This window comes from Panulirus ornatus, chromosome 9, assembly GCF_036320965.1.
Source record: "Panulirus ornatus isolate Po-2019 chromosome 9, ASM3632096v1, whole genome shotgun sequence".
NCBI lineage: Eukaryota > Metazoa > Arthropoda > Malacostraca > Decapoda > Palinuridae > Panulirus > Panulirus ornatus.
In genome coordinates, this window is record NC_092232.1 from 38080620 (window position 1) to 38104803 (window position 24184).

Here is a 24184-nt window from a genome sequence, read left to right on the forward strand (position 1 = left end):
TTACTATTGTTCATATATATTCACAATGACCATTTTTTATTCATAATCACTCCAGTACCTATGAAGAGGTCCCAGCTGCACTACTTCTAGTAACAGGAAAATGACTGCTTTGGAGTGGAAAGTTCTTTAATAAGACTGTACTTCCAGTGATACAGACTCACATAAGGTGACTTTTCATTTGTGGTGTAACTCTGAGTGGTCAGAGTCCAGTAAAACCTAGTGACCCATTTTCAAAACTATTACTATTACACATATACATTCATAGTGACCATTCTTATATCTACTGCTATCACTCAATTACATTCATAGTGATCATTCTTATCTCTATTACTATCACTCATATACATTCATAATGATCATTCTTATATCTATTACCATTACTCATATACATTCAAAAACTATTTTTACATCTATTTTTAAAGCGAATTTACTTTTAGTCCTATGCATATTCATGCCACTAAAATAAGGGACCTTGTCTTCATTAAAGTACTTATCATACTTGCAAGAATACCTTTGTGTTAAGACTACAATAAAATACTTACCAAGGGGCTTAAAGCGAAACTTGGAGCATCTTGATGTGAGAGGCTCAATTATGCGAGAGACATAATTGCATATCAGACAGAAACGGGTTGTTCTGGATTGTTTTTCCATTGTGCGCCTGAGGGCAGCTTGGGCAGCACTGGTCATAGAGTCAGCCTCATCTAAAATGATGATCTTGTATGGAAGACATGGTTTACCACTGTAGGAATTAAATGACAGTGTTAATCAAAAATCAGGTTTGTGGGCGACTTATTTGTGAACTAATTGACAATGTTAGGCAGTTCTGCCTCGCAGAAGTATCTGAACCCTAAAGAAAGCTGACTACCAAGACAAATTATAATCATTTTTCCTTCAAAGCTCTCCCCATAGAAAAAATAAATTATTATCCCAACTATTAGAGTCATGCTGTGCTTGCTGCCTAAACAGTCGTTGGCTCCCATAAAAGCATTGACCACATTACAATCAGGACCGCAATTACCACATATCAGTGTGAGTGGGTTTATCATGTACAACCACAAGCATCTCTTCTTTAGGACCATAAACTAGAACCCCCCAAAATAATCTTCAGCACTAAAAATTGCTTCAACATAATGCTACATAAATGGAAAGACAACTACGGAATATATCTGGGGAGACAGGTGTAAGCTTTCTTACTATGAGAACACATCTGCACATCTTGACCCATGGAAAATGCCTCAATTTACACGCTAATTTACTGGACATGCAAAGAACAATGCTGTATCAACCACATATAATGAGACTGAACAGGATTATGCTTCTCCTCTAGGAATATCAGCCACTTTCAATTCTGGGGAAGAACTGGATTTGACCCAATATATTACAACAATCCAAACATCATACTTAAGAGAACAATTACCTGGTAGTATGGATCATTCCTTATCTGTTCTTTATTTTCTTTTTCATACCTACCTGCCTTGCCCACATCTGTAGAGTAGCATCAAAACCAAACACCTTCATCCATACACATTCATTCTTTAGATGTCATGCACAATGCCCCGAAACCATAGTCTACTATCTATAGTTAAGCCCAAAAGATTACTCCATGGTTTACCTTAAGTAGTACTTCATATGTAAAGGTTCAACCCACTAACCTTTTCATGTTCTGGTTTTCAGGGCAAATTTGACTCTTCTGCTGGCTGATGATGTGGGCTCAGTTTAGTTTGGAATCTCACTAATAAAGACATTTCTGTGTTTAGTTTTGGTGTGACAGGAAAATCTTTCCTTTTCATGTTTTTTAATGAATATATAAAGGGTTTTATATAAATATATCTCTTTTGTAACTTTATGGTTTCCTATATTAGGAAGGTAGTGCCAGGAATAGATGAAGAAAAGGCCTCATTCATTCACATACATTCTCTGGTTATCATGTGTAGTACAATGATACCACATCCCCCATCCATAATTAGGCCCCACAAACCTTACCGTAGTCTTTCCCTGCTGCTTAATGTGCCCTTGTACAGTCCACAGGCAGCTCATATTCCCTTGTACGCCACATCTCTCCAATTCGCTCTATCCTGTGCACACATTTCACCCTCCTGCATGTTCAGGCCATGACCACTCAAAATATTTTTCACTCCCTTCCATCTCCAGTTTGATCTGCCCATTCTTTTCCCCTCCACTTCTGACACATATATCCTCTCTTTCAACTTCTCCTCACTCATTTGCTCTTATATCCAAACCATTTCAGCACACCCTCTTCAGCTCTCTCAACCACACTATTTTTATTATGACCCTTACCCTTTTATTGTTTATTCATTCAAACCACCTCACAACACATGCTGTCCTCAAACATTTTGCTTCCAAAACATCTACCCTTCTCCATGTATTCTCATCTACAGTCCATGCCTCACATCCATACAACAACACTGGGACTACTATGCCTTCAAACAAACACATTTTTGCCCTCTCACATAATAACCTATCTTTCCAAACATCCCTCAATGATCCAAGAACCATCACCCCCTCACACACACTATGACTCACTTCCACTTCAATGGTTCCATTTGCTACCATGTTCATTCCCAGTTATCTATAACGCTTTACTCCCTCCAAATTTTACAATTTTTTCCATTCAAATTCACATCCCAACCAACCTGTCCCTTTGACGTGCTAAAACAAATAACCTGGCTTTTGTTCAATTTACTTCTAACTTCCTCCTTTTGCACACTCTCATACTTAACTTCAACTTCTGCAGTTTCTCACTCAAATATGCCATCATCAAACAGCAAATGACTCGCTACCCAGGCCCCTCTCATCCCCTACAGACTGCATACTTGCCCTCTCTCTAAGACCATTAATTTTACTTCACTAACCACCCCATTGATGACATCACACACACCTGCCCCAGATCCACCACCTGGAACCACTTATCCTCCACTCTACCTACTCACACATGCCTTACATACTTGGTAAAAGTTTCTTACTGCTTCAAGTAGCTTTCCTCCCACATCACATATCTGTAACACTTTCCACAAGGAACCTCATCCACCCTATCATGTGCTTTTTTCCATATCCATAAAGGCCACATTAAAAAACTTCCCTTTCATTAACTTTTTTTCACATTCTTTAAAGGAAACACCCGATTAAAAAATCCTCTACATCTGAAACCATAATATTCCTCCCCAATCCAATGCTCTGTGCATGCCGTCACCCTCTCAATCACCACTCTCCCATATAATTTACCAGGTACATTCAACAAAGTTGCACCTCTGTAGTTTAAACACTCACTTTTGTCCCCCTTGCCTTTATACAATGGCTCTATACAAGCATTCTGCCAATTCTCAGACACCTCACCATGATCTATACATATACTGAAAATCCTAAATGACCAATCAACAATGCAGTCAACCCCTTTCTTATGAAATTCAGCTGCAATACCATCCACTTCAGCAGCAGTGCTACATTTCATCTTACGGAAGGTTTTTACCACCTTTTCTCTCTTCACCACACAACTTTCCATTCAAATCACCGCACAACACATGCTGTCCTCAAACATATATCTCCCTAACCCAAATACCCAACTTCTGCCATACTATCATCAAACAAATTAAAAAGCCTTCAAAATACAGATGACCCCCAACTTACAATGGTTCAAAGGTTTCTCAACTTTACAATAGTGCAATAGCAATACATTCAGTAGAAACCAAACATACTTCAAATTTTGAATTTTGATCTTTTCCCAGGCTAGCGATATGCAGTACAATACACTTTCATGATGCTGCACAGCGGCAGTGAGCTACAGCTTCCAGTCAGCCACGCAATCATAAGTGCAAACAACCCTTACTCTACAGTTTACTGTGTTGACAGCATTTTTTTGATTTTGTGCTTTAATTTCTTGGATCCCATCATGTTTACAAAATGCCCATCTGTGTCTCCTGCCTCTGGTGAGTATCCATATAAGCAATCTTTTTTAGTACAGTATTCCATAAATTATGGGATATATAACACTATCATAAAATAGGCTTTATGTTAGATGATTTTGTCAAACTGTAGGCTAATGTAAGTGTTCTGAGAACATTTAAGGTAGGCTAGGCTAAGCTATGATGTTCGATTGGTTAGATGTACAGTATTAACTGTATTACATACAATTTCGACAATGATCTTTTCAACTTACAATGAGTTTATTGGAATGTAACACCATCGTAAGTCAAGGAGCATCAGTACTCACTCCATCTCTTCTTCACCTTATAATTACTTGTTTCCACTTCTCCATTTGCCTCTTTCACCAATGTTCCCATTTGTTCTTTCATTTTTCTCACACTATTAACTTCCCTCGAAAACATCTTACTCTCCATGAAGTTTATTGGTAATCATTCATCCCCTGCATCTTTCTCTTGACTTCCTTACTTTTTCTTGTATATTGCCCATTCATTTGCACTCCTCTCCTATAAGTACTGCCCATAAACCTCTCTTTCACAAGCAACTTTACTGCATCGTTCCACTGCTCACTCACCATAAATCAATAATAAAAAACTACTGGAAGCACATACCATGAGATTTTATGTAAAATTATCTTTAATCATCTGGTACTGGTAGAAAAAATTTCAGGGATTCAATCATTCAGGGTAGTATTCAAAGAATTTTCCAAGATATACACATGTTTATACACAAAATAATCCTATAAATATTGCAAGGCGAGGCGTGGGCTATGGATAGAGTTATGCGGAGGAGGGTGGATGTGCTGGAAATGAGATGTTTGAGGACAATATGTAGTGTGAGATGGTTTGATCGAGTAAGTAATAACAAGGTAAGAGAGATGTGTGGTAATAAAAAGTGTGGTTGAGAGAGCAGAAGAGGGTGTTTTGAAATGGTTTGGTCACATGGAGAGAATGAGTGAGGAAAGATTGACCAAGAGGATATATGTGTCAGAGGTGGAGGGAACGAGGAGAAGTGGGAGACCAAATTAGAGGTGGAAAGATGGAGTGAAAAAGATTTTGAGTGATCGGGGCCTGAACATGCAGGAGGGTGAAAGGCGTGCAAGGAATAGAGTGAATTGGAACGATGTGGTATATCGGGGTTGACGTGCTGTCAATGGATTGAACCAGGGCATGTGAAGCGTCTGGGGTAAACCATGGAAAGTTCTGTGGGGACTGGATATGGAAAGGGAGCTGTGGTTTCAGTGCATTATTACTCTAAAGACTGAGTGTGAATGAATGTGGCCTTTGTTGTCTTTTCCTAGCGCTACCTCACGCACATTTGGGAGGAGGGGGTTGTTATTTCATGTGTGGCAGGGTGGGGATGGGAATGAATAAAGGCAGACAGAATGTATTATGTACATGTGTATATATGTATATGTATATTGTAAGGGGGTGACTGTATTGTTGACTGGTTGGTAAGGTTATTTAATGTATGTATGACTCATGGTGAGGTGCCTGAGGATTGGCGGAATGCGTGCATAGTGCCATTGTACAAAGGCAAAGGGGATAAGAGTGAGTGCTCAAATTACAGAGGTATAAGTTTGTTGAGTATTCCTGGTAAATTATATGGGAGGGTATTGATTGAGAGGGTGAAGGCATGTACAGAGCATCAGATTGGGGAAGAGCAGTGTGGTTTCAGAAGTGGTAGAGGATGTGTGGATCAGGTGTTTGCTTTGAAGAATGTATGTGAGAAATACTTAGAAAAGCAAATGGATTTGTATGTAGCATTTATGGATCTGGAGAAGGTATATGATAGAGTTGATAGAGATGCTCTGTGGAAGGTATTAAGAGTATATGGTGTGGGAGGAAAGTTGTTAGAAGCAGTGAAAAGTTTTTATCGAGGATGTAAGGCATGTGTACGTGTAGGAAGAGAGGAAAGTGATTGGTTCTCAGTGAATGTAGGTTTGTGGCAGGGGTGTGTGATGTCTCCATGGCTGTTTAATTTGTTTATGGATGGGGTTGTTAGGGGGGTAAATGCAAGAGTTTTGGAAAGAGGGGCAAGTATGAAGTCTGTTGGGGATGAGAGAGCTTGGGAAGTGAGTCAGTTGTTGTTCGCTGATGATACAGCGCTGGTGGCTGATTCATGTGTGAAACTGCAGAAGCTGGTGACTGAGTTTGGTAAAGTGTGTGGAAGAAGAGGTTAAGAGTAAATGTGAATAAGAGCAAGGTTATTAGGTACAGTAGGGTTGAGGGTCAAGTCAATTGGGAGGTGAGTTTGAATGGAGAAAAACTGGAGGAAGTGAAGTGTTTCAGATATCTGGGAGTGGATCTGGCAGCGGATGGAACCATGGAAGCGGAAGTGGATCATAGGGTGGGGGAGGGGGCGAAAATTCTGGGGGCCTTGAAGAATGTGTGGAAGTCGAGAACATTATCTCGGAAAGCAAAAATGGGTATGTTTGAAGGAATAGTGGTTCCAACAATGTTGTATGGTTGCGAGGCGTGGGCTATGGATAGAGTTGTGCGCAGGAGGATGGGTGTGCTGGAAATGAGATGTTTGAGGACAATGTGTGGTGTAAGGTGGTTTGATCGAGTGAGTAACGTAAGGGTAAGAGAGATGTGTGGAAATAAAAAGAGCGTGGTTGAGAGAGCAGAAGAGGGTGTTTTGAAGTGGTTTGGGCACATGGAGAGAATGAGTGAGGAAAGATTGACCAAGAGGATATATGTGTCGGAGGTGGAGGGAACGAGGAGAAGAGGGAGACCAAATTGGAGGTGGAAAGATGGAGTGAAAAAGATTTTGTGTGATCGGGGCCTGAACATGCAGGAGGGTGAAAGGAGGGCAAGGAATAGAGTGAATTGGAGCGATGTGGTATACCGGGGTTGACGTGCTGTCAGTGGATTGAATCAAGGCATGTGAAGCGTCTGGGGTAAACCATGGAAAGCTGTGTAGGTATGTATATTTGCGTGTGAGGACGTATGTATATACATGTGTATGGCGGGGGGGGGGTTGGGCCATTTCTTTCGTCTGTTTCCTTGCGCTACCTCACAAACGCGGGAGACAGCGACAAAGTATAATAATATAATATTGTAAGGTGTCTGTGTGTGTATATATATGTATACACTGAGATGTATAGGTATGTATATTTGCATGTGTGGACGTGTAGGTATATACATGTGTATGTGGGTGGGTTGGGCCATTTCTTTCGTCTGTTTCCTTGCGCTACCTCACTAATGCAGGAGACAGCGACAAAGCAAAATATATAAATAAATAATAATAAAAAGACAAGTCATGTAATCATTTCTGGCCATACACTAAGCAAGGAATTCTGATTGTCTGGGTGAGCTTTCATTGTAAGGTGGCCTGGTAAGTGTGAGGGTTGTTCTATCAAAACCTGCATCATCGGCCAATGAAAGGGTTAACAACATATTCTCTCACCCCCCTACCACATCCTTATTCTCATTTTTATCAATGACACTTTGAACGACACAAACTATCACTGGAAGTACTTACACAACTCCAACATTGGCATTACTATCACTAACAACACTCCTGATATCACACAAGGCCCTGACAGCCTCCGGGTAGTCTGAGACCTCAAATTTCTTGGTGTAACTATAGACAATGATTTCAACTGCAAAAGTCATGTACATACTATCATCAAATCTTCCTCATATCATCTCTATCTTCTTCACCAAATGAAATCATTAGGTGTCACATCAAGTGAGCTCAGAAATGTCTATATCATCTCCATTCTACCTAAGCTCATGTATGCCTCCCCAGCCTGGTCCTCACTAATAGCTACAGAGAGGGACCAGCAAGAAAGAGTGCAGAAAAGGGCATTCAGAATCATGTGTTATTGATTAGTTAGCTAGGATTTCAAATGTATGTATGGATCACTATGAGGTGTCAAGTTGGTGGAAAGCACGTCTATTGCCACGATAAATAGGCAAGGGGAACAAAGGCAAGTGCTTGGACTAAAAAAGTATACATTTGCCGAGTGTTCATGGTAAGCTGTGAGAGAAAGTTGTGACTGAGAGGGCAAAGGCATGTACAGATCATCATACAGGGGAGGAAAAATGTGATTTCAGGAGTGGTAAGGGAAGTGAGGATCTGGTGTTCACTTCCAAAAATGTGTACGAGAAATACTTAGAAAAACAGATGGATATGACATTTATGGAGTGGATCTAAAGAAAGCATATGACAGGGTTGATAAAGATGCCTTGTGGAAGGACCTACAGATATATGGTATGGGAGGAAAGCTGTTAGAGGCAATGAAAATCTTTTATAAGAGTGTAAGGTATGTGTGGAAGAAGATAGAGTGGATGGTGACTGTTTTGAGGTGGTGGTGGATCTGGTGGGTGTGATGTCTCCATCGCTATCAAAAATGTATATCAATGGGGTGGCAAGGAAAATAAGTGCAAGGGTCTTGGAGAGGGCCATGAGTATGCAGTCTTTAGGGGATGAGGAGAGACTGGGAAGCAAGTCAGCTGTTGTCTGCTGATGAGAGCACTGGAGGCAGATTCAAGAGAGAAACTTCACAAGTTTATTGATGTCTGAGTTTGGGAGACAGTGTGAAAGGAGGAAGCCAATAGTTAATAGGGACAAAAGCCAGGTTATTAAGTTTAGCAAGGCAGAGGGGCAGCTTAGTTGGAGTCTACTTTTCAATGGAGAAAATTTGGAGGAAATGGACTTTAAAATACCAGTAAGTGGACATAGTAGCAAGTGGAACCATGGAAGCAGAAGTGAATCATATGGTACGGGAGGGGCTGAAGGTTCTGGGAGCAGTGAGGCATGTGTGGAACGAGGTCGTTATCTAGGAGGGCAAAAATGGGTATGTCTGAAGGTATTGTAGTTATAATGTATGCACACATGGCATGCGCCATAGACAAGAATGTGCAGAAAAGGGTGGATGAGTTGGAAATGAAATATTTGAGGACAACTGATGGTGTGAGGTGGTTTGATTGAGTAAATAATCAAAGGGCAAGAAAGAGGTATGGTAATAAAAAGAGCATGGTTGAGATAACTGAAGAGGTTGTGCTGAAATGGTTTGAAATATGAAAAGAATGAGTGAGGAGAAGCTAACAGAGAGGATGTACAAGTCATCAGTAGAGGAAAAAGAAGAGGGGGATGAAAGTAGAGATGAAAGATGGCATGAAAATAGATTATGAAATGCTCAGATGCCTAAACATGCAGAAGGGTGAAAGGTGTGCAAGGGTAAAGTAAACTGGATTGATATAGTAAACAGGGGTGATGTACTGTCAATGAACTAAACAGGGGCATATGAAGCAGCTAGGGAAACCACAGAAAGGTATGTGTGGCCTGATTGTGGACAGGGGGCTGTGTTTTCAGTGCATTACACATGTGCCCCAGTTCCTTATATGCACTCTCCAGCCATCATACATAATGCAAAAAAAAAACAGAGTCCCTCATCCACAGTCAAGCCCTATAGAATATTCATTGGTTTCCCAAACTTTCATATGCCCACTGACAGCACACTTCCCCTAATACAACACAATGCTGAATTTGTTCTTTACCTCTTTAAAGTTCAGGCCCTGATCACTAACAGCCTTTTTTCACTACATCCCCTTCTTGGTCTCTCCATCCTCTATGTTGCCCCTCTCACTGACAAACATATCCTCTTAAGTCAGTCTCTCACCATTTATCCTTTCAAGTATGTCCATATCACTTCAGCACACTCTAGCCATCTTTCAATCATAGTCTACATACTATCATATCTCTATCTTAAACTGGATTTTCTTAGGCAATCAAACAATCTCACACCATATACTGTCCTCAAGCATTTCATTTCCAACACATCCATTCTCTTCTGTTCTTTTGCAGTCAGGTGCCCAAGTCTCGCATCCATACAAAACTATCAGGACTATTATATCTTCAAACATACCCATATTTGCCTTATGAGACAAGGACCACACTCCTCAATGTACCCAGAACCTGTCTTTTTTCTTACCCTCATGACTCACTTCAGCCTCCGTGTTTCCATCTGCTGCCATATCCACTCACACATATCTATGGAACAGCATTTCACTTCCTCCAGTCCTTTCCAATCAGACTAACTCAAGCAATCATGTCTTATTTACATGATGCATCTCAACACCTTCCTTTATTCACATTCACACTCAACTTTCTAAGTAACACACTTCTAAACTCTGTCCCCAGCTTCTGGAGTTTTTGCACGAGTCTGCCATCAGACCTATACCATCTGCATACAACTGATTCACCTCCAAGGCTACTAACTTACAGTGCACATAATCTTCAATCTAGGGTCCTTACATTCACTCTCACATCACTCCATCAACAAACTATAAACAACCACAGTGACACACACACATCTTTGACCCAGACCGACCTTCCCCAAGAGCCTCTAACCCTCCACCTATCCTACTTTGCACACATCTTCCTATCCTGATAAAAACTCCTCATTGTTTAATAACTCCATTTACCCCAAATATATATGTAGCAACTGCTGCAAGGTCTGTGCCACTTTGTCATGCTTTTTCTCAAGATCCATTCATGAAACATACCACACAACTCACTCTTTCTCCAAGAATTTCATACACATCAAAAATACCCCCTAAAAATAATAACAGTTGCAAAGAGACTTTATAGAAATTGCAAACAACTGTAATCAACTGTAAATAATATTCATAAAAAACTCAAAGAAGACCTTCTCTACTTACTCTGGCCTAGTACTGGATACAGTCATCTGGGCAAAGTTTTTCACTTTCTCTCTCACAACCTGAATCCCTCGCTCATCAGAGGCATTCAGTTCCAAAACTCTGCAAGAGAAAATGATAATCTGAAATTAAAATGTTTTTTCTTCTGGTGCAACCTAAGTTCTAATAGTTTTATGAAAAAAATGTGGGATCTATTCATGCTACAATTATGTATGAGCACTTACATATAGGCAATAAGCATGTTATACAGAGAAGCACAGTGAATAAACACTGTAATCATCTATTTGTATGTAAGGGAGATTACACTCATAGGACCCCATCTCTTGAACATTATCTATCATACATCGTAAATTTATGTATGCTGTTCTTATTTACCATGACCTTAGTTATTCTATTCGCTTCATCCCACACAATCATATGAAAGAACTTCCTCATATCTTTAACAAGTTTCTTACTTAATTTCATGTTACTCATCTGGTTGTTCTATCCCAACCTCTCTCAAAGAATTGCTCGGTATCCAAGTCACCAATCTGCTATAAAAATCCCTTTCTCTTCTTTCTTCCCAGGAAGGCATATCTAGGGCATCTAGCCTTTTCTTGTCACTCATCTCCCTTAATTCTGATATATAAGGGCCCTGACCTACAAGTATCTAATCTACAAACATCCATACTTACAAAAAAGCTCCAAAAACAATACATAATTAATTCCTAGCCTGACATACAATCAATTTGTCATATATATACTTACGAACCAAACTGCATTTTTTGTCATTAAGTGTTGCTTACTGTGTTCTAGACCATATTTCCTTTAAAATACAATACCCAATACATTATCATATTAAATATAGATATTATTTTTATTTTTTATTATACTTTGTTGCTGTCTCCCGCGTTTGCGAGGTAGCGCAAGGAAACAGACGAAAGAAATGGCCCAACCCCCCTCCCATACACATGTATATACATACGTCCACACACGCAAATATACATACCTACACAGCTTTCCATGGTTTACCCCAGACGCTTCACATGCCTTGATTCAATCCACTGACAGTACGTCAACCCCGGTATACCACATCGCTCCAATTCACTCTATTCCTTGCCCTCCTTTCACCCTCCTGCATGTTCAGGCCCCGATCACACAAAATCTTTTTCACTCCATCTTTCCACCTCCAATTTGGTCTCCCTCTTCTCCTCGTTCCCTCCACCTCCGACACATATATCCTCTTGGTCAATCTTTCCTCACTCATTCTCTCCATGTGCCCAAACCACTTCAAAACACCCTCTTCTGCTCTCTCAACCACGCTCTTTTTATTTCCACACATCTCTCTTACCCTTACGTTACTCACTCGATCAAACCACCTCACACCACACATTGTCCTCAAACATCTCATTTCCAGCACATCCATCCTCCTGCGCACAACTCTATCCATAGCCCACGCCTCGCAACCATACAACATTGTTGGAACCACTATTCCTTCAGACATACCCATTTTTGCTTTCCGAGATAATGTTCTCGACTTCCACACATTCTTCAAGGCCCCCAGAATTTTCGCCCCCTCCCCCACCCTATGATCCACTTCCGCTTCCATGGTTCCATCCGCTGCCAGATCCACTCCCAGATATCTAAAACACTTCACTTCCTCCAGTTTTTCTCCATTCAAACTCACCTCCCAATTGACTTGACCCTCAACCCTACTGTACCTAATAACCTTGCTCTTATTCACATTTACTCTCAACTTTCTTCTTCCACACACTTTACCAAACTCAGTCACCAGCTTCTGCTGTTTCTCACATGAATCAGCCACCAGCGCTGTATCATCAGCGAACAACAACTGACTCACTTCCCAAGCTCTCTCATCCCCAACAGACTTCATACTTGCCCCTCTTTCCAAAACTCTTGCATTTACCTCCCTAACCACCCCATCCATAAACAAATTAAACAACCATGGAGACATCACACACCCCTGCCGCAAACCTACATTCACTGAGAACCAATCACTTTCCTCTCTTCCTACACGTACACATGCCTTACATCCTCGATAAAAACTTTTCACTGCTTCTAACAACTTGCCTCCCACACCATATATTCTTAATACCTTCCACAGAGCATCTCTATCAACTCTATCATATGCCTTCTCCAGATCCATAAATGCTACATACAAATCCATTTGCTTTTCTAAGTATTTCTCACATACATTCTTCAAAGCAAACACCTGATCCACACATCCTCTACCACTTCTGAAACCACACTGCTCTTCCCCAATCTGATGCTCTGTACATGCCTTCACCCTCTCAATCAATACCCTCCCATATAATTTACCAGGAATACTCAACAAACTTATACCTCTGTAATTTGAGCACTCACTCTTATCCCCTTTGCCTTTGTACAATGGCACTATGCACGCATTCTGCCAATCCTCAGGCACCTCACCATGAGTCATACATACATTAAATAACCTTACCAACCAGTCAATAATACAGTCACCCCCTTTTTTAATAAATTCCACTGCAATACCATCCAAACCCGCTGCCTTGCCGGCTCTCACCTTCCGCAAAGCTTTCACTACCTCTTCTCTGTTTACCAAATCATTTTCCCTAACCCTCTCACTTTGCACACCACCTCGACCAAAACACCCTATATCTGCCACTCTATCATCAAACACATTCAACAAACCTTCAAAATACTCACTCCATCTCCTTCTCACATCACCACTACTTGTTATCACCTCCCCATTTGCGCCCTTCACTGAAGTTCCCATTTGCTCCCTTGTCTTACGCACTTTATTTACCTCCTTCCAGAACATCTTTTTATTCTCCCTAAAATTTAATGATACTCTCTCACCCCAACTCTCATTTGCCCTTTTTTTCACCTCTTGCACCTTTCTCTTGACCTCCTGTCTCTTTCTTTTATACATCTCCCACTCAATTTCATTTTTTCCCTGCAAAAATCGTCCAAATGCCTCTCTCTTCTCTTTCACTAATAAAAATAAATTAAATATAGATATTTCCTCTAATTCTATGCACTCCTTTGTATTTTCCGAATTGAAATCAGCTTATAAAATGAGTCCAAAAAGCTAACTCGTTTGTAACTCAAGGATCTTTTGTACTGTCTTATCATTCTCCTTTGATCCCTGTATATAACACTGCAACTTTAGGTACAGAGACCTCACCTGTAATGCATATCTCAATTTTGGCCTTTGTATGATGTGAACAGCTTGGTGAATAATTTCTTATCCATGAAGTTGAAAGCTATTCTTATACTTGCTACAAGACAGTTGGTCACTATAACAATACCCCTCACAGTAAATACCTCTTTGTAACTACCTATTTGCATTCTAAGGGGAAGGAGTTTTATACTAGTGAAACCCCATCCCTTGAACACTATTATACAACTGCTGAAATTTATGAATACTGTATGCATTAACAATGTCCTCAGTAACTACCTACTAATACTCCATGGGGAAGGAGTTTTATACTAGTGAAACCCCATCCCTCAAACACTCTATATTATACAACTTCTTAAATTTATGTATACTATATGCGTTAACTACGTCCTCTGTCATTCTATTCCATTCATCCAACACTTTTATACTGCAAAAGTACTTCTTTACCAAATTCTTCATATAGTTTCTTAATTTCATGTTATGTCCCCTGGTGAGTCTATCCCAACATCTCTTAAAGAACTACTCATTGTCTACATCACTGATCTTTTAAAAAGTTAGAGGTTAAGATTAGGTTATGCATTACCCCTCTCTTCCAAGGGGGGCAACTGTAGATTTATGTCTCAACTGATGAAACAAAAGAAAGTTGTAAATAATATATGGAGTTACTCAGTAGCTTAGATTGTGTCTATATCATCATATGAGACTTGAGGGTGTTACCAAACTACACTTACATAAGGTACATCACAAATGAAAAGTTTTATGTCTATATCATCATATGATATATGGAAAGTTTTGTGGGGCCTGGATGTGGAAAGGGAGCTGTGGTTTCGGTGCATAATTACATGACAGCTAGAGACTGAGTGTGAACGAATGTGGCCTTTGTCTTTTCCTAGCGCTACCTCGCACACATGAGGGGGAGGGGGTTGTTATTCCATGTGTGGCAGGGTGGCAATGGGAATAAATTTGCAAAGGCAGACAGTATGAATTATGTACATGTGTATATATGTATATGTCTGTGTGTGTATATATATGTGTACACTGTGATGTATAGGTATGTATATTTGCGTGTGTGGACGTGTATGTATATACATGTGTATGTGGGTGGGTTGGGCCATTCTTTTGTCTGTTTCCTTGCGCTACCTCGCTAACGCGGGAGACAGCGACAAAGCAAAATAAAAAAATAAACAAATATAAATATCATCATATGAGACTTGAGGATGTTACCAACCTACACTTACATAAGGTACACCACAAATGAAAAGTCACCTTTGGTGAGGCTATATCACTAACAGTATGGTTTCATCAAAAACCTTCTCATTCTAATCTAAAGTCCATATTTCCCTACTACTGGAAGCAGCACAGCCCTGGCTGCAGAGGCCTCTGGAAAGACATCTTGGGTAACATCAGGACTCTTTCCTAGAAAGAGATCCTGGAGTAATTTTGAATAGGGAATGAGTCATAAAGCTATGGATGCTTGATCTGACCCAAGAAACTGGTTAGGTGAAAGACATTAGGTCAATTGAAATACATCAGCCACCTTGCCATACACTGAGAATTTTGTAAATATAATAAAATCACTCAAAATCCTACCTGTGCTTATGGAGTATACTGTATAATAGACATGCAAGCTCCTGTTATCAGACTTTATACAACTCTCATATCAAATTTCAATATTCAACGGAGGAATAATTCATCAACTTTGGCCAGGATTTTCCAGTTGGGTAGATGTAACCCAATCAATTCATTATCTTCTTGTCATATTATCATACAACCCTAGACCCCCTGTAAAATGCTCCTGTAGCTTCAATACTGTACTCCATGCAAATGTACAGCTCCTGCTCCTCGAGTGTAAAGGTCCTCAACAGAGCTGTATTCCTATTTGTCGACTACAGATGATACAGAGTCACCAAATAACTTTTCACCCAAGTGAAATCCAATCACACCCCGATAGAAGTTTAGCACTTCAAAACCAAATTTCTTCCTAATCTCTATTTCTACAACTTGGTATGTATCACCAAAATGTCTTATCTACCTTGAATACTCCACATCATTCAAACAGTTAGGTAAGCCATTAAAGAAACTGGGTCTTGGTGAGAAGCTGATTCTTCTCTTCTTAGCAGTAACCTTAATTATACAAAGAACTAATGCATTCTCATATGGACAACTGCTTCCATATTTAGTGCAGCTCTAGTTCTACCCACAACACTTATAATAATCAAATCTAAAGCATTATGACTTAGTTCTCCAAATGACTTGATCTGATATTGAAATGAATTTCCCTATGCCAAGCTACTAGCTCTCTAACCCTCTCCTTAAAATATTACTTTGGTTTCTGCTCCTGACACCTGGCTGCTTGTAAGCATAGGCTATTAGCTTGAGGGGATGTTACAGTAACACAAAGTATGCTCACTGAGTCAAGAGGTAGAATTACAGACCCAGCAAAGAAATGAGGAAACTTGTAGGGAATTGTTGACAGAGAGAGGGGCAGACACTGCATCTTGGAGGCATTATAGAGAGAGATGGGCAGACACTGGGCCTTGGAAAAATTGAACTTAAACAGGTTTCATCTACCCCACAGAGATATCCTGTCTAAGTTTGAGTTTAATGAAGAAGTTGTGTCAAAATGAGATGCAGATCAAGTGAGAAAAGAAGAAGCAAAGTCATCAGCATGAGAGTGCATTTGGTTATCTGTGGAACAAACGAAATCACTGATAAAAAAGAGAAAAAGTGAGAGGCAGGACGGAACCTTGAGGGACATTGCTTCTGAGGGAGAAAGGGCAAGAACCTCAGCCATCAACAACCAGGAAGATAGATCAGCTAGAAAGGAAGCTTGATATGAGATAGCAAAGTGAGATTGGGCAGCTAAAAGAGCAAAACTTAAGAGACCCCAGTACCACACCCTGTCAAAAGCTTTTGGTTTATCAAGGGCAACCACATATGATTCCCTAAAATCTTTCAGAGATGATGACATTAGTAAAATAGGAAAGAATATCACCAGAGAGAAGACTGGGATTCAGGATGTCTTTGGGGATAGGAGTTGTGGAGGGATTCAAAGACTTTAGAAACCATAGATGTCAAAGCAACAGGATTGCAGTTAGAGGGGTCAGAACAGTCACTTCTTGGGGATGGGATGTTTCCAATAGGGAAAGTACTGGTTTTTAAACAGAAATGGAACAGAAGGGCAAGCACAACAACAAAGTCAGAGGCACACCCTTTCAATACATGGGGATGGATGCCATCAGGACTATAAGCCTTGCTTGTGTCTAGAGAGAAAAGCGCTTTTCAGACAGTTCCAAGAGAGATTTCGGGAAGAGGTATAGAAATAGCAAGAGGAGTTTCAAGGGGTGAAGAAATGTTAGCCATTAAGGGTACAGTTAGAGGAGAATCAGGAACCAAAGAGAGTTGCTTTGTCTACAGGAAAAACAGCTATAGTCCTGTCAGAACAAAGTGAGAAAAACGTAGAGAGACAGACTATGTTAACAATACTCTTAGCTACAGATCAGAAAGATGTATCAGTGGATGACAAGGAGAGGTAATCACACTTCCTTTGAATATAGGAATGCTTTGACTCGGATGGCTTACTTGCAATGATTACAGCAGTGATAAATACTGAATGGGAATCAGAGGAAGAAGAGCTTTTCCAAGCCCAATAAGCCTTGTCTGAATGGCTGCAAAACAAGAATTTTTGAGCCATGGATTGGAAGAACAGGTTGTCTTGAAGGAAGAGAGGATAAATGCCTCCCACTCTGTAACAATAACCTCTGCTATGTGTTTGACAGAGACAGAAGCACGATTACATACAGACAGTGGCTATCAGCATGCTAAGGATGAGCAGTAAGATACCTTTTTCTTTGTATACTAAGCTTTGGAATGCTTTTCTTACTCAAATTTTGTCCCAAATATAACCTGCTCCTTTATTAAGAGGCAAGCTTTCTACATCCAAAAACCTTGGAATCATCATGTCAGACCTAATTTTGATGAGAAATTCTGTCTTTGAATAGAGACTTTGTAATAAAAAAAAAGCCAAAACTATAAGTGTTAAACTGACAAAAATACTAATGGAAAAATTCTCAAATTTCTAGTGGCAAGATGATCTAGTATTTACTTTTCATCTCAAATTCTGCATTTCTTTGAAGCTGCTCCTATTCTTCTCACTCAAGTACATTCTGTTCACTGCCTCATCGCTGATCATTGACTATTTAGCTTTTAAGGGCAAACTTCAAATACTACAACACCCAACGAGTTATAAATAACTTACCTCTGATGGAAGAGGTCCCCAAACAGCTGTCTTGAAGCAGCCAAAATCGTTGAAGTTTTACCTGTTCCTGGTGGTCCATAGAACAACAAATTTGGAAACTGGAAAACAAAAATATTCATCATTATGAAAGGTAGCAGTCTTATAACATAATATGGTGTTCAACTAAACTTACCATATCTCATTTCCTCATGAAAGTCTATCTATCTATCTACCTATCTCTCTCTCTAATGCCTGTTCCTTTCTGGAACTCCCTCAAGGGGGTAGCCATGGCAATAGACTACATAACTAATGAACTCCAGAGCCATTTCTTTGCCTTTAGTGCCTCACCCTTAACAGGCCACTGGCAGGAGGCAAGTATAGCAGTATTTGCAGAGGCTCCTACCTTATGTTCCTACTGACTACTTCCTAATGTCAAGACATAACAAAATACCCAGTCCCTACACTCCATTAACAGATACCAATGTACCTGAGAGTTCCAGATATAAAGTACTTACAAGACATTTGTCTTTTCCTAACGCTACCTCACGCATGTGCGGGGGAAGAGGGGTGTCATTTCATGTGTAGCAGGGTGGCAATGGAAATGAATAAAGGCAGCAAGTATGAATTATGTACATGTGCATAAATGTATATGTCTGTGTATGTATATATATGTATACGTTGAAATGTATAGGTAAGTATATGTGCGTGTGTGGACGTGTATGTATATACATGTGTATGTGGGTGGGTTGGGCCATTCTTTCATCTGTTTCCTTGCGCTACCTTGCTAATGTGGGAGACAGCAACAAAGTACAATAAAAAAAATAAATACAAGACATTTGCATTAGTGTCAACAGCTTTCTGGTGTTCCTAAAGATGCAACATAAACTGCAAAAATATTAATTTTTGAGAGGTTAGATAGGTCTGTCATAAAAAGACAGCCACTCCTATTCTATGGCATAAGTAACTTACATCTAATCAGTAAACAAATACTGAACACTTTGCCACTAAGTTCTCATGCCTTTCAAATGTAAACAAGTGTAAAGTTATGCACTTTGGAGACAAGAATATCTGTTACAACTACAAACTATTCAATAAAAACTCTCAAACTAAAGAAATGAAGAAAAGGACCTTGGACTTGTCATTAGCAACAATCTTAAATACAACAGTGTCAAACAGCAAGTAAAAAATATAACCTAATGTTAGGTTTAATAGTCAGGAACAGAGATTGCAAGACACGAGAACAATTCTCACACTATGATTCTCTAGTCAGACTACACCTTGAAAATGCAGTCCAGTACTGGTCCCCAAACTACAAAAAAGATGAGGAAAAATTGGAGCAAATACAGACTTGCAACAAAATTGATCCCATCCCTTAGAAATCTGGTATAAGAAGAGAGGCTAAAATGGCTGGATCTCTTCTGCCTTAAAAAATGTAGACTTTCCCAGCGACTAATCCAAGTGTTCAAAATTCTGAGCAAATTAGATAAAGTAAATCATGAACATTTTTTTGAAATACAAGAAAATATGGTTACCAGGTAAAAGATATAGTATGGACATGGGAAAAGTTTGTTTTCCTATAGGTGTGTTGAGCACTGGAATAAGTTACCATCAGACGTATTGAATGCCAAGACTATAAATACCTTCAAAAGTCTTTTAGACAAATATTTCATAAATTCAAGTATACTCTGAGAAAAATGCCAGAAATAAATCATATAAACCACAGTGGCAATGGGACACTAAAAGGCTAATGTGCAACAGCAGGGAGTAGATGATAGCTTAAAAAACTGCCAAGTGGTATCACATTTTCTCGTTAAGTTACGAAAAAAAATCTACCAGACAAACCAGTCATGAGCCGATCAGGCCTCCTGTTGTCTGTCTTTCTCATGTAAACTCATGTAAAAAGAGGCACGGTCTCTTATTCATTTATAAATCTACAGTATTAATGGAAGGTCAAAATGAATGGGGACAGGAAAAAGCAACACTGCCCAAGTATATCCATGTTATGGAGGCAACTTAGAGGAGCAGAAGCAGGAGCCTGGAAATTCTTCCCTCCAGTATTATTTTTCAAAAGAAGGAATGGAGGAAGAAACCAAGTGAGGATTTTTTCCTCTATGGCTCATCCATCTATTACTGATGCTACCACACTTTTGCAGTAATTAGTAAATATGAATGAAAGAATTATCATTTTTCTTTCACATATGCTATTTGTCGTTTCCTGCATCAGCAAGGTAGGACAAGAAGCACATGAAGGAAAGGCCTCAATTGCTCACATCCACTCTTTTGCCGTTATGTGTTATGCACTGAAACCACAGCTCCTTATCCACAATCTGGCTCTGCATACCTGTCTGTGGTTTCCCAAGACTGCTTCACACACCCTACTTCAGTAAATGAGAGCATGTCCTCCCCTGTATACTACAATGCTCCAATAAATTCTATCACCTGCATGCCTCTCATCCTCCTTCATGTTCATACCCCCAAGCACTCAAAATCTTATTCACTTCCATCTCATATTCAGCTTCCCCTTTCTCCTTGTCCTCTCCATTTCTGAAACCTAATCAAACCAGGAACTGTGCATCTAGTAGGCTCATTAGCAACTCTACATATTTTTTTTTTTTTTTTTTTTATACTTTGTCGCTGTCTCCCGCGTTTGCGAGGTAGCGCAAGGAAACAGACGAAAGAAATGGCCCCCCCCCCCCATACACATGTACATACACACGTCCACACACACAAATATACATACCTACACAGCCTTCCATGGTTTACCCCAGACGCTTCACATGCCTTGCTTCAATCCACTGACAGCACGTCAACCCCGGTATACCACATGACTCCAATTCACTCTATTTCTTGCCCTCCTTTCACCCTCCTGCATGTTCAGGCCCCGATCACACAAAATCCTTTTCACTCCATCTTTCCACCTCCAATTTGGTCTCCCTCTTCTCCTCGTTCCCTCCACCTCCGACACATATATCCTCTTGGTCAATCTCTCCTCACTCATTCTCTCCATGTGCCCAAACCATTTCAAAACACCCTCTTCTGCTCTCTCAACCACGCTCTTTTTATTTCCACACATCTCTCTTACCCTTACGTTACTTACTCGATCAAACCACCTCACACCACACATTGTCCTCAAACATCTCATTTCCAGCACATCCATCCTCCTGCGCACATCTCTATCCATAGCCCACGCCTCGCAACCATACAACATTGTTGGAACCACTATTCCCTCAAACATACCCATTTTTGCTTTCCGAGATAATGTTCTCGACTTCCACACATTTTTCAAGGCTCCCAAAATTTTCGCCCCCTCCCCCACCCTATGATCCACTTCCGCTTCCATGGTTCCATCCGCTGACAGATCCACTCCCAGATATCTAAAACACTTCACTTCCTCCAGTTTTTCTCCATTCAAACTCACCTCCCAATTGACTTGACCCTCACCCCTACTGTACCTAATAACCTTGCTCTTATTCACATTTACTCTCAACTTTCTTCTTCCACACACTTTACCAAACTCAGTCACCAGCTTCTGCTGTTTCTCACATGAATCAGCCACCAGCGCTGTATCATCAGCGAACAACAACTGACTCACTTCCCAAGCTCTCTCATCCCCAACAGACTTCATACTTGCCCCTCTTTCCAGGACTCTTGCATTTACCTCCCTTACAACCCCATCCATAAACAAATTAAACAACCATGGAGACATCACACACCCCTGCCGCAAACCTACATTCACTGAGAACCAATCACTTTCCTCTCTTCCTACACGTACACATGCCTTACATCCTCGATAAAAACTTTTCACTGCTTCTAACAACTTGCCTCCCACACCATATATTCTTAATACCTTCCACAGAGCATCTCTATCAACTCTATCATATGCCTTCTCCAGATCCATAAATGCTACATACAAATCCATTTGCTTTTCTAAGTATTTCTCACATACATTCTTCAAAGCAAACACCTGGTCCACACATCCTCTACCACTTCTGAAACCGCACTGCTCTTCCCCAATCTGATGCTCTGTACATGCCTTCACCCTCTCAATCAATACCCTCCCATATAATTTACCAGGAATACTCAACAAACTTATACCTCTGTAATTTGAGCACTCACTCTTATCCCCTTTGCCTTTGTACAATGGCACTACGCACGCATTCCGCCAATCCTCAAAAACAGCCAGCATGACCAGACCCATCCCACTTTTTAAGTAGTTTTCAAAATAGGTCTCCATCACCTACAAAATATTTCATGTTTATGCTTAGGGTGGTATGCAACAAAATTCATATTCAAAGACAACAGCATCAGAGAGAAATTATGTAATTGCTATTTCTGAATCATTTTCTGAAGTTGGAGGCTCCAGTCCTGGAAAAATGTCAACATCAAGGCAGAGCCTTAACTGAAATATAAAATGAATTATGAAAAGGAAAAAGAAGAGACACAGGAAAGTATTTATGAATTTTGGAGGAAGCAAAAACCTGTATTTTAAAATGGGCAACGTCAAATTTATTGGAAAAGAGAAGAGAAGGTAGAGAGTTCCAAAGCTTCCAGGTGAAAGAAACAGCTATCAAAATGGCCCACCCTTGAGTTGCCAATGGCCACACAGTAATCATGAGATGCAGCAACTTGCAAAGTATTGCATGGTGGGGACAAAAACCAAAGTAATACCTATAGAAGAGGGAAAGTGAACCAACATTGCAGTATAGGGCAAGAGGGTCAAGTTCAGAAGTTAGCCTGGGATAGTTTATATGTCAGACCACTTTCAACTTGACTCTTAAGGATGCTGAGCCAGAACCACCCTAGATGTGAAGTTAGAACTCCATACAAGTACAAATCAATCTTTTGTATAAACAAAGAAATCATTTTGAAGAAAACAAATATCAACACCTAAACAGGACTCCCAGTTTCTTAGAAAGTAGACTTAGCCATTTCCATAATGTGGGGTTCCCAGGAAAGAGCGGACATTACAGTAATACCAAGTACAATCATCAAATTAAGAGGTGGAATTACAAAACTGTCAAAGGAGAGATGAGAGTTGTTTTCAAAAGAGAGGTAGAAACTGGGTCCTGGAGGCATTAGACTCAACCCGAAATGCCCTGTCTAAATCCGAGTTTACTGAGGAAGCTAAGTCAAGATGAGGTGCAGATCAAATGGGAGAGGAAGGAGTAGAATTGAAGGATGTGAATAAATGCAGGGCTGAGCTGTCAGCTTATGAGTGCACTTGGTTACTTGTGGAAGAGAGGATATCACTAATAAAAAAGATAAAAAGTGTAGTGGACAGGACAATCTTGAGGGCACCACAAATCAAAAACAATTTTTGTCAGAAAATAACAGTTGGACTAGTATACAGGCCCCTACATGAACACCAGAATCACAAAATATTTTCTGAACAACACATGGAAATATGTAATGAACATGATTTTACCATAGAAGGAGATCCAAACATACCAATATCTAGAGGGGAGAATCCCTTTATAGTAGCTCAGGGTATGCCCTGTTTCAGTCCACTGACAGCACATTGACCCCAGTAAACCAAATCCTTCCAATTCACTCTATACCTTGCACACCTGCACATTCAGGCCCCAATTCCTCAAAATCTTTATCACTCCATCCTTCAAACATTTCATATATTCTTAACACCCTCCATAAAGCATCTCTATAAACCCTATCATACACCTTCTCCAGATCCATAAATGCCACATACAAATCCTTCTGTTTTTCTAAGTATTTCTCCAACACATTCTTCAAGGTAAACTCCTGATCCAACATCCTCTACCACTTCTGAAACCACATTGCTCCTACCCAATCTGGTGCTCTGTATATACCTTCACCTCAATCAATACCCTCCCATACAATTTTTCAGGTATATTCAACAAACTTATGCCTCTGTAGTTTGCCTTTGAACAAAGCATTCTGCTAATCCTCAGACACCTCACCATGAACCATAAATACACTGAATATCCTCACCAACCAATCAACAACACAGTCACTCCCTTTCTTAATAAATTCAACTGCAATACCACTCACTCCCACTGCCATGCCGGATCTCATCTTTTGCAAGGCTTTCACTACCTCTTTTCTCTTCACCAAACCACACTCCCTGACTGACACACTTCGCACACTACCCTAACCAGAAAATTATCATCAAACACATTCAACAATATTTCAAAATAC

The 24184-nt window shown here is 40.1% G+C and overlaps 1 protein-coding gene across 1 annotated transcript in view; it reads right to left on the reverse strand.

Annotated features, from left to right (window-relative positions):
- Positions 1 to 381: 381 nt before the first annotated feature.
- The window catches only part of LOC139750053 (replication factor C subunit 4), an 84460-nt gene continuing 60657 nt past the window's right edge, over positions 382 to 24184 (reverse strand). The window contains exons 4-6 of the mRNA XM_071664392.1: positions 18032 to 18129; positions 10614 to 10712; positions 382 to 739 (exon numbers count right to left, since the gene is read on the reverse strand). Coding sequence (XP_071520493.1) covers positions 382 to 739; positions 10614 to 10712; positions 18032 to 18129 — 555 coding nt within the window. The remainder of the gene's footprint in view (positions 740 to 10613; positions 10713 to 18031; positions 18130 to 24184) is intronic.